Source organism: Taeniopygia guttata, chromosome 4 (genome assembly GCF_048771995.1).
Source record: "Taeniopygia guttata chromosome 4, bTaeGut7.mat, whole genome shotgun sequence".
Taxonomy (NCBI): Eukaryota; Metazoa; Chordata; class Aves; order Passeriformes; family Estrildidae; genus Taeniopygia; species Taeniopygia guttata.
This window is the reverse complement of record NC_133028.1, coordinates 57,718,847-57,731,088: the sequence shown is the minus strand read 5'-3', so window position 1 is coordinate 57,731,088 and position 12,242 is coordinate 57,718,847. Positions and strand designations below refer to the sequence as shown.

At 36.5% G+C, this 12,242-nt stretch overlaps 1 protein-coding gene across 6 annotated transcripts in view; it reads left to right on the top strand.

Moving 5' to 3' along the window:
* The window catches only part of ANAPC10 (anaphase promoting complex subunit 10), a 33,259-nt gene that overhangs the window by 1,420 nt on the left and 19,597 nt on the right, over window positions 1-12,242 (top strand). For 4 of the 6 annotated variants that reach the window (XM_030271857.4, XM_030271859.4, XM_030271862.4 and 1 more), the window contains exons 2-4: window positions 5,722-5,838; window positions 7,146-7,236; window positions 7,968-8,088. In XM_030271857.4, the coding sequence (XP_030127717.1) occupies window positions 5,724-5,838; window positions 7,146-7,236; window positions 7,968-8,088 (327 nt within the window). In that variant the 5' untranslated portion in view covers window positions 5,722-5,723. Of the gene's footprint in view, window positions 1-69; window positions 202-5,721; window positions 5,839-7,145; window positions 7,237-7,967; window positions 8,089-12,242 lie in introns of those variants that run through there. The other 2 variants (XM_030271860.4, XM_072928693.1) reach the window with 2 other exon arrangements.

Below are 12,242 nucleotides of genomic sequence, written 5' to 3'. Positions count from 1 at the left end.
ATGAGGGAAGGAGAAGGAGGAGGAGAAGGAGGAGGAAGGTCCAGCCCGGGGAGAAGCTCGGCTGGCTGAGGCGACACGTTCGCGCGGGGTCTGGGGGATGCCCAGCCGGGTGCCGCCCGCCCGGCGTGCGGGGGTCTCGCGTCGCCCCCTTGGCCGGAGAGCGGAGCTCGGGCTGGGGATCCGGCGGGGCCCGTGCAGTGAGTAGGTGCTGCTGCTTTATTTCCGATGCCAGAGCGGTTTGTATGCCCCAGTATAGCGTTGTAAACCTGGTTAATTTTCATTATGTTTGTTTATAATTGTTACAGTTGTAATTAATATAATTGATGTTGATTGGAAGCCCTACAAACAAGTCGTGAGGGGATGGTTGATTTTTCAAAGCGGCTTCATCCTCTGGTGGCACTTGGTTTTCACGACACCTTCCACCTAATAGTTGCATCTTACACTCCTGGTAAAGATGTGCTCTCCTCCTTTAAGGAGCAGCTTGTACCCGTACGAGGTACCTTTGGAAAATCTGGGCTTTCACAAAAATATATTTTAAAAAAAGTATTTTTTAGATTGATTAGGAATATATGTATAAAACTGCTGATGTAATTCTTTTAATTATCTTTCTTTTTAATTAAATTATTTTTGACAGTATTCTGACAATATTGACATTATCGATAATAATATTAAATAAATAAATTGTCAAATAACAATATTTGACAATTATTCTGGTAATTTTCACTAATAGGCTTAAAGCATTGCACTGGAGGCAGGGTAAAAACGATCAGTTTATTAAAGTTCTATTGAGAGAATAATCTGAGGGATTAAATTTACAGGTTAGCTAGTTAAAAAAGGGTGCTGCTGAACACTTACTATCATTGTTAAATATTAAGCATTAGTAAGTTGAATGTTTAATCTTCCATCTAATTAAAAAAATAGGAGGCACAGTGAGGGGCTGGTTTTTAGCTATATCTCGAAATCTTTAAAGGCCTTAGATGAGCAAGGGTCCAGCCAAAGAAAATGAAAGCAGGGACAAGAGCTTGTAAATATGTAGTAAAATGAATAGTGCAGTTAAGAAAATCAAGGAATCTTAGGTATGAAATTCCCTTCTGTTAAGAACAGGAAAAACAGTCTTATGGATGGTGCAAAAATGCTGAAGTACTCAGTGTAGCCTTTATTCAGCTCTCCTGGAAAATATAGTCAGATATTTACTAAAACTGGATAAAATTATATGATTGGAATGCAGTCAGAGTAACACTTCTTAAAAACATTTTTAAAAGACAGAAAAGCCAGATGATCTCTGATCCCCTGAACGATTCTGAGAGGGGAATTTGTCAGTAAGTACAGGACAATTAAAATCAGTGTGCACACAGGAAATATTGTAGTGTGGTTCATTGAGAATGGTCTGGCTCAACCTTTCTTTTTTACAGTAGACAATGCACTTAATAAGGGGGGAATATGAGGAAGTCTGCCTTGAGTTTTACAGGAGTTCTGCCATTGTTCAAGCCACTGCAGTGTGCTCTAAAAATAATTATTTTAAAGATCTTTTTTTAAGATCTTTTTTGAATCTGACTTGTAAATGACTCACTTTTGAACAGCGGTGTCATGAAACATGTGACTGGAGAGTTCAGTTTTGAGTGTTTCACTGTTTCCTGGAATGTGGAATACAAAGTTGAAAGGATTGCAAGCACTGTACAGCTAAAGGCTGGAATTAAAAACCACCTTGAGAAGCTTGGTAGCAGGTTGGAAATCAATGTAACTAAGCTCAGTTAACAGGAACTGAGAGAGGAGGAGAACACAGGAATAAAAAAAATCAAAGGCCTGATTCGTGGGAAAGGTGTCTGTGAACAGCAAACAGTATCCCAAAAAATACAGGGCATTTATAGTGCATTTGAACACTGTAATGCATAGTAAAACCAATATTAATTGAGAATTATGTTTTTTCAACTACCCAGGTGTTGCTTTGTCGTGTTTAACAAGTGTGAGTAAATACAAAGACAAGGGAAGTGATTACTCTGCTGAAAAAGGGCCTTAGCTAAAATAGTCTGGTCGTTTTTGTAAACAGAGCTGGATATCTAGCCTCTGCAAGAATATTAGGTTTATTACGCTTTGTGAGGGGAGATTGAAAGGCATAGACACTCTAGAAAAGAAGAAACTAAGAGCAAATTCGATGAGTGCCTTCACATCAGTAGGAGGGTTACTGTGTAAAGGCCAGTGATGAACAAGTTTTTGAGTTCTCTGTAGATCGAGATATGCTTGTTTTTAGATGGTGATAATGATTTAGATGCTGAAGGAAAACCTTTAGCTTTTACGTTGATGAAACCTGAAGCTGAGTGTCCACAAATCTTTTGCTGGAGAAGTAAATGACAGACATATCTCAGGCACAGTCAAGTCTCTCAAGGGCCGTTACAGGTGTGTATTTAAGTAGTTCTGTGCATACAACATGGTGGAATTGCAAGTTTTAATAGGGGAAACTGCTTTGGAATCTTCAAGTTTCCTTGAGCCTGGATTTTTATGGGGCTTTAGTAGGAAAGGCGCAGTAGCTCCTCTTGGGTGTGTTGTGTGCTTCCACAAGGGTTTGCTTCCAGGTGTGCACCCTTCAGGTGTCTCCTGCTGGTACCCTGGGAACAACCTGGCTGGTTTGGTTGGGGAAGGCAGACTGTCCAACCATTTAAATCCATTTCACTCTCTACATCAACTGTGCTTCCTAAAACATCTGCAATTGGATGTTACAGGGCTGGAATGTTTCCTGGAAAAGAGAACTTCTGTGAGAAAGATGAGGGATAAAGTGTTCAAGGACAGGTGGGAAAACTGCTGCTTTGTCTTGATCAAAGGATGTGAACAAACCAAAGAGTGAAAAATGGCAAAATGGAAGTGTGGCCTTGATCATGTCATGAAGACATTCATATATTCATGCTGTTAACAAGGAAACAGCAGCCTGTTAATGATCTTTGGAATAACTGGATTGAAAAATCAGAGACGTTTCCAGCCAATGCTTCTAAAGATATAGTGTGTCTTTCCATTTTTCAGCACATGTAAAGGAGAAGGCCTTCTAAAAAAATTACTTGTTTTTATACAGCCTAAAAATGCAAAGAAAAGTTTTATTAGGTGACTTAGCTTTTAGAGCTAAGTATTGATGTCTCATTTAAAAGGAAATACTTTTACTTCTGCTAGTACAGTGTCCAGAAGTGTTACTTGAGTGAGCTGGCCTGTTGCTACACAATTTTTCCTTAGTACTTCTATCAGCTTTCAGGTTTTAAAGTTGTGAGAGTATTGGGGAGCTTCAGCAAAGCTATCCAGAATGTGTTGTTCTTGAGCAGGACTTCTGTCATGAAAACTCAAAATCATCTCAAGTTTAGTTCAACCATTTAAAATTTTCAGACTTTCTCATCACTAGTACACAATATGTGGCTGATCTATTTGCCAGCAGTGGTTTGGAGTTGAAATTTTGGGGTTTGAGAATCTTTTCCTGTTAGATAAAAAGAAATAACCTCAGTTTAAAACAGTAGGAAACTTGAATGGTGTTTCTTGCTGTGTATTTCAAAACCCCAAAATGTAATGCCTCCAACTTCTGAGAACCAATGCAATACAAGATCTTGCGTTATTAAGTTATTTAGGACTTTGCTCTGTGTGCTGAAGCTTATAAGAAAGCTCAACATCATTATCTTAAGGTATACTTTGAAAGTTCCAGTAATTTTTTTTCTAAAAGGATATATAATCAACTTTGTGGTGTAATCAGAGTGAACAATGTAATTTCTGTGATTTACCTTGTTTTGGTGGGTTTTGATGGGATGTTTGCATAGTCCTTGTGTCTTTAAGGGTGGGATTTGGAGTTTTTCATTCATTTTCTCTTGAAGTCAAAAGAGTGTCAAGACTTACTGGTGATAATATTCAAAAGATGTTTTCTATGATGTTTTTGAGATGTGATCACTTGGATTACAACAGAACAATTTAGCTTTACTTTGTGAGGTTGAATTTTCTATGTATATTTTTAGAGGTCGGAAGAACAGTATTTTTGGTGTCTGTGTAAATCTGAGAATTAAAATGAATGCAACTCAACCTCTCTTAGTTCACTATCACAAAAGTAAAGAAAAAAATTGCTCAGAGTTTGGATTAGAAGGTAATTTGAGCTTTAAAATTCACAAATCCGGGATAATAGTCTCCCCAGTGCTTAATAAACATAGTTTGAATTTTGGTGCAGCATGGGGTTTGGTCTAGATGATTTTTGAAGGTCCCTTCCACCACTCCAAACCATTCTGTGATTCTGTGAAAAATGTTTGTTTTTCAAGTAGCTGTGAACTAAATATTTTGTAATTTTTTTCTGAGTTTTTTTTTTTAAATTTAGATAGCATTATAATTAATATGTCTGTGAATATATATATGACATCTGTTGGATTAGCTGTGTAGTGTCCAATGTCTCTTCTGAGAGGATGGTGTTTGAACAAGAATTTTGTCTGAAGCCTTTTGTGACACTCACTGTTGTCAGTATTTAGCTATTTCTACACAGGCAAATATTTCTTCAGATTTTGTTTATGGTAGTTAGGACTGCAGTCTTGTATATGAGAAAGCAGGTTAAAATATCTGTGTCAAGTCTTATGTTTGCAAAATTTAAAAAAACTATTCAAGGGCCAATAGAAAGTGTTTGGTGTGCTAGAGAATTCAGATTTCCTGTGTCCCACAAAGAATTTTTAGCTGCAGAGTCATTGGCACAGAGAAAATGTTGTCTCTGCCTCGTGTCAGTTCTGTAGTAGGTAAGGTGTGAATCCTGTGGGTCCCAGCCTAACTCAGTCCCTTATTTGCTGTCCGGGAGAGGTATTGGGAGACTTTTTCTGTGATTAGCAGAGCATGATGTGATGTTATGGATGTAAGCAAAGGGGGGATGGGAGACCAGCTCTAATTCGCTGACTCTTTAGTGCTCTATGTTTAATTTTAAGCTTTAATGTAGTTCTTTTTGTTGAACTTATGTTTCTTTGGAATTTTAAAAAAATATATTTTAAGCTACTTCCTAGGAAGAGTAAAGTGCTCTGTACTTTAAAACCCAGCTTAACTAAGTTGTTGTATATGTGGTGGTAGTCTGGGTGTTGAGGCTGAGTGTGATTCCTTGAACAGTGCAAGTCATGAGTTAATGATTCCAGATGAAGTTGTAAAGTTCAAGAAATGGTCTGTAAATAAATGTTGCTATAACCAATTGTTACAAATGATACAATTTGTTTAAACTCCCATTTCCTGTTTTAGGGAAGAAGTATCTCTTGCTCTAGTTTTTGAATTTGTAGATTAAGAGAACTTGTAAGTGTATGTGTGGGAGAGAATGAGGTTGTACTGCTAGCCTTTAAATCAACATTTTTAATTTTAATTTCTTAAAAATCAGAACTATAAAATTCTGAAACCCTGACTAACTCTGTATGCATAAATTGGAATGATACAAGTAAAGTATGTCTTATGAATATTGCAGGCATGTATTGAATTCTTAAAGACACAAAATTTACATGTGTGGAACCTCTTACATATATTACACATATATATTCTATATATTTATACATATTACTTTATATATATATATATATATAAATAAAATGTTCTACAGACATGCAAAAATATATGTGTATGTGTATAAACCACATATCCTGTAGGCTGTTATAAAAGTCTGAGGCCAAAGAATCAAACTAACTATGTGAACAAACAAAATCCTTTCATTTTCCCATCAATATGTCAACTAACTCACTTATTTTCTCTCACTAGAAATGACTACCCCAAACAAGACCCCACCTGGTGCTGATCCAAAGCAGTTAGAGAGGACTGGTACTGTTAGAGAAATAGGCTCACAAGCAGTTTGGTCTCTTTCATCCTGTAAGCCAGGTAAATCCCAACAATGATGTAAAAAGTTGAATGTATATTTATGTTTTGGGAGGAAGACATCCACAGCAGTAAAACTGTTGTAGTGTAAACTGTAGTTACTGCAAATAATGTTGGCCTTCACTATATGTGACACAATATGAGAGTTATAACTGTGTCAGAAATCCTATGAGGAACTATCTGATATGAACTAAAATATTAGATATTTTATATTTTTTTTTAAATTTAATGTTTTAATTTAATTTAGTGAACAAACTAAGCCATGTAAAAAGAATCACATGCAGCACAGTGAAGTTGTTTCTATGCTTTGGCATTTTGTCTGGGTGTCTTCCATTTTTAACTAAGGATGACCATGCTGCTGGGTGACCTAAATGTTCTGCCTGAACTTTTTAACTTTCTGTGGGCTCAGGTGTTATGGGGTGGCCCTAAAACCCTGCAAGTCAAATGAACCTGTGGTCCTGAGCAGTTAGTGATACCTGCTGAAAATATCTGAAAATCTGTATTCTTTCCCTTTGGGGTGGTTGAGTTTCTGTTTCAGAAATATCTGTTGGGAATTGATCAGTTGTCTTGCTGCAGCCTAGGGTTAATGATCCCTTTATGTCACAATATTGTGCTCAGGCTGAATGACTTTGGCCTGAAATCCTGGGATATTGGAGAAAAAATGTCTCGTGGGTTTGTTGCTTAAAAAGACTGAAGGAAATTTTTTTTTGCAGATGAAACTTCAGCTGCTATATTGGAACTGCAACTAGTGTGGACAATCAATAAAAGGATGTGATTAGTAAAAGGACAATGAGGGCATAGAAAATACATAGCTGGAGTTGCTTCTTCAAATGTGATGCATTAACCTTTAGGAATACTGTTTTTGCCATCTATTGCCTGTTCTAGCTAGTATGTGAAAAAGCAAAAATATTTCAGGACATGACTTGAAAAGAAAATGTTACATTTGGCTAAAATTTTATAATGAATGGTCTCGGCTAATGATTTTTCTTTAGTTCAGCAGTTAAGTTACAGAAGAAGTGGAAAAATCTAACTGTAAATTATTGCTCTGGCAACCAATATGAATTCCTACTTAACCACTTGAAATTCCAGGACATGTTGACATGGACCCCACAGAACTCAACAGTATTGAACTTCTGCAGATTCCCCTATTTCAGTTTCATGTCAGAAAAGCATAGGTGCACCTTCGATATCTAGAAATATTTCCTAATATGTTATAACTTGGGAGACATTAATTTGTAACAGTTGAAGAAGAGCTACATTTGCATCACAGAAATGGCATGTTCAAGATTATCGCATTTTCTTTTTCTTAGGGTTTGGAGTGGATCAGTTACGAGATGATAATCTAGAAACTTACTGGCAGTCAGATGGATCACAGCCTCATTTGGTGAACATCCAATTTAGGTATTAAAATATACTCTCTGTGGGTTAAGGTGCTTTGTATAACTTTATATCGATGACTGTTCAACAAGATAGGATTTCTGGAAATGCAAGAACTCCTGGGTTAGTTCTGTTACCCAACTGTTAAGAAGTCAGCATTTCTAAAAATTAGATTTTCAAATGTTATGATCACTAAATGCCTAAATAAGCAACGAAAAGGAATGTTTAATGATATGTCAGTTTCAGCATCACATTTACTCATGTAAGGTGACTTATGTCCTGATTTTGTGTCTTTGAGTGTCATTTGGAGGGTAGATGACTCCTATGATACCTAACAAATGAGTTTGAGAATCCTTTTTTTATTCCATCCTGTGTAGGATGCTTTCAGTACTTTAACACAACTTGAGATGAGATGTTTTTCCCCCTTTTTTATTTACTTTCTTGAGAAGGCCTTGGCCCAGTAAGAGAGCCCATATTTGAAAAGCCTAACTTAAAGCTTCATTATGGACAAGTGCTTATTTGGCATCTGTTTCTTGGTATACCAACATTTCTGAAGGCAGGCAAAGGAGAATGGTGAAAATCAACTGCATAATATAATATGGAAAATCACCTAGTTCTTCAACAGCAAGTTTCTTATGAATCACTAGATACACTTGCATTCATTTTCAGAACATTTAGTTATTGCAAACTAGCAACAAACTCATCCTGAATATTTTTCTTTATGATGCTTACATAGCTTGTGTTGCTTCTTGCAGAAGAAAAACAACAGTGAAGACCTTATGTATTTATGCAGACTACAAATCTGATGAAAGTTACACTCCAAGCAAGATCTCTGTCAGAGTAGGAAATAATTTTCATAATCTTCAGGAAATTCGGGTAAGCCAATGATGCTTTGCATTCTATCTTAAAACAGTTCTCTCCTGTTAGGACATGTGATGTAATAAAGTGGTTTTTGGAGGTAAAATATGGCATTGTGCTTGAAGGGGGAAAATGGCTGGTTTTATTTTGATGTTTGCTTTTAGTTTTTATCTTGTAAATTTAGTAAACTAGTTTCTGTTTTTTTTTAATCAGACTTTTACCAAACATAATTATAATTGAATATGTTAATAAATTATGTTTTACTTCTGAGTATTGTTTCTAATCTTTTTCTTTTCTTTTTAATACTGGACAGTCACTGAGATATAAAGATTTTGGATGGGATGCAGTTTTTTAACAATATGAAGCAAAATCCAATTTTCAATTTTTCAGATCGGTTTAAAATTTTGAATAAGACAGAGTTGTAGTGTTTTGTTAGTGTTTCTTATTTAAAAAAATATCAAATCCAGTATTTTTTTATGGTGATGCTTCTAGTCACAACTGTGATAAGATTTGAATTAAGTGCTTAGTTTTGCTTAGCCTTTGGTTAACAGTGAAAGCAGTGTAATAATCCATGATCTTGCTAGACATCCACCTTGGAAACTAATTGGGTTACTTATAAGCAGATATCTTTACTAATTCTGAGTCAGGGTAGCCTCATGTATCAAATTCCTCTTCTCTGGAGCTCAGCAGTTATTGGCTGGTATTTTGGGAAGGTTTACTTGCCAGCCTTACATGGCAAGTATTGCAACAACAGAAAGATTGGGATGATGAGAAAAGGATGCTGCTAAATTGTGGCTTGAATTTTTACTTCTGGGATTTTTATTTTTTTCACTTTGGTTTTCCATCCCAACAATCCAAAGTCCCAAGAGGAAGTTGTAAGTAGAAAGCTGTAGATCCTATGGGAGTAAAAAATAGTGTAGTAGAGATGTCTGTTAGCATGATATATCTACATCCTTTCAATGATTTGTGATATTCTCTCAAGTTTCGACTTACACTTTTATACTAAATCTTAAATGGAAGGCTCTTGATGTCTTTTATTTTTCTTTAATTAATAAAATATTCTTTTGAAGAAATATATCACCACATTATTTTGACATTCATCAGCTGTAAATTCTGCCTTTTCCGTCTTCATAATTGTATCGTAGCAATTTGGGAGCTGCACAGTCTCTGAAGAACGGCAGCTGGATCCTTTCACCTGTTAGGCTGTGGGTCAGTTTTCCGAGTATCCACTAGATGTCACTGTTGTCCTTAATTATCACTTTGATTTTGCACTTTTATCTGCCCTTTCAATAACTAAATGATTATTGTCCCTTTTGTAGTCATGCTTGGTACATCTCACTGCCTAACTTTAGTTTCTCATACAGTGGTAAACTCCTGCTCTTGAGGGTATGTGTGTTATTAACACATTAAAGATCTATAAAGCAATAAAATGTATAACAAGTGTATTAGTTTTCTCCAGTGTCTCAGGCAGTATTTCTTTAGCTCTTTTCTTGTCAAACACGAGATTCTATGCATAATGTATGTAGTTAAAAATGGTACTGCTATATGAAACAAGTTACTAGCATTTTTTATGATATATGAATGTGACTCTAATACGATGCATGACAGAGTAATTCTTATGCATACCACATGCTCTTGTACTTTTTTTACTTCCAAACTGAGGGGAAAATATGGTCACGCTTCTTATTAATGAGATACAATATTCTGATGCTGTAAAATGCTTGTGACTGTCATCACCATGATGTTACATGTTGCTATCAATTTTCATATTTTCTAAATGGCTTGATACGGTTTCTTGAATTTTCCTTCAGTCTTGAAACTTTCTTCAGTTTCTTTGACACATGGAGAGGTTATTAAAGCAGTGTGAACTGTTATGAGCTCTTTAGAGAAATCTGCTTAATTATACAATGATTCCATTGGCTTCAGTACTGATTAACTGGGTGGAAAATCAGGCTAAAGCATTTTATATTTTTCCATGGATGCTTGCCCAACTCATAGTGTGTAATGAATGTTTTTTCTTTCCTAATGGTCTAATTTTCAACACAATGCAATATGCTGTTGAGCTAAACTTTGTCACAAATATAAGATCAGCTTTAGTTTGTATTCTAGTATGTGAGCATATCCTGTTTGGAACCTAAGATGAATTTATTTTCTGAATAAAAGGTTTCTTCCCCCTTGTTTATACTCCATTGTAAGGGTGAGAACAGCCCTTGCAACCTGGCAGGATTATTCCCTTACTCACTCTAGTTAAGGGGTGTGCACTCAACCTTCTCCTATGGCACTTAAGTGCCATTGTATCACAGCTGCCAAGCTTGGAGAGCAAATATTTTCTCATCTGCAGTCATGGAGTTTTCTCACATGATGGTACAAACAGTGTGGATGTACAAGATAGTCTGTAGAGGCATTTTTGGAATAGCATCCAGACTCCTCAGGATATGTTATTACACCTTTTAATAATATGAAAACAACTCACTGCAAAGGATATGAGTGAAATGCTGTCTGTCGAGATCTCTGGTCTCGTCAAGTGATGCTCATCTGTTTATTGCATTTATACCTCTCCAAGACATTCAGATGTTCAGCAATTCATTTTGCTGTAAGGAGATTAAGTGTTTTGATGCTAAGTGCAGGTGGTATTTCAGGGTATCGTCTCAATCCATATATTTTATATATATACATACATATATATATACACCTTGTAGTTTACAGTAGTTTCTGCTGTCGGCCTATAAAGTAGGATCTTTACATAGACTCAGGTGAAAGCCCATTAATCTTAATACACCGTTGTTGGCAACAGTATGAGGCCTTTGTTTTAGGTTTTTGTTGGAGTTTTTTTGTTTGTTTGCTTGCTTTTCCTTTGGACTGCTGTCTACTTTGTTTTCAGTTTCTCTTCGATTCCTTTTGGCCTTGCCTGGTGTTTCATAACCAGGTGCAAGCCCAGCAGCATCCCTGGTGGCATGGGGTTGTAGCTGAGCACCACGGACAGGGCTTCTTCTCCACTGTTCGAAGAGATTCTGCACTAGAGAGGGGAATTACCGACTGGAGAAATGCCCAAGCTGGGAGGCTTTTCCAGGAGGTAGTTAAGGAAGTGACCTCACTGTAATTCCTTTACTTGTTTTGTGTCCAGTGACTGTAGTGAAGAGGTTGGACTTAGCCAGATGTTTTCTGAAATCCAGCAGTGAGCAATCTTCACCTGTTTTCTGTACCTGGAGTAGACTTAGATCCCAAGGAGCGAGGACATGCTAGCTTGTCATAGGGCTGTTGCAAGGTAATCAACCAAGAAAATGTGTTCTTGTGAGTCTCTACTCAAACATCTCAAATGTGCGTTTTAAACTACTTTCCACTGAAGGTGCAGTACTGGGTTGTTACTCCTTTAGATTCCTGACTAAGCTTCATGTACTTTGGTTAGAAACCATTCCTCTATGTTTCATTCAAGAAAAGAGGCATTTCTGACCCCTAATTATTCCTTGGGTTCAGAATGTCAATTAAAAATAGTCAGTCTGCTTTCTGCAAACTACTCTTGGTGATAAGAAAAGATGGAGTAAACTTTAGTTTTACAGAATTTCAGTCTTTCCCATCTGTCTTTAGGATGTCCTGTAAACACAATCATCATACCAGTTCTTCATTTTGATTGGTATCTTGCTGTTAATGGTGGCTGAGTATGGATTTGTTTCATCAGGATGCACACAGATGCACTGTTCCATATATCTAAAGTTTACTGTTGGTGGAAATCTGCAAAGTAGGGGAGTAGAATTCTTCACTGGTATTGATTACTTATTAAGCCTTGTCATGGGTAGGAATCAAATTTCAGAAGAAAGGTTACTTCCATCTATACTCTGTACAAATTTCCACCTTCCAGCAGAGGATATTTTGTGAATCCCCAACTGAGATGTTTATATGAACTCATCTTTACAAAAAGAAGGCAAATTAAATGATGTAACATCACTGTTGCCAGCCAATATCATCACCACTGTAGGTGATATGACCTATTCATCATTTATGTGCTTATGGAAATAACTGTTATATGCTTCAAACTGTGGAAATTATGAACAGGATTACAATTTTCCTGCCCTTTGACACTGTGTAATGGTAAGACATCAGAGCAGAGCTTACTGTGCAGTCATGAAAAGTGCAGGTATTGAAATAGCCTTTTATGCATATGAGGTGTGTGTATA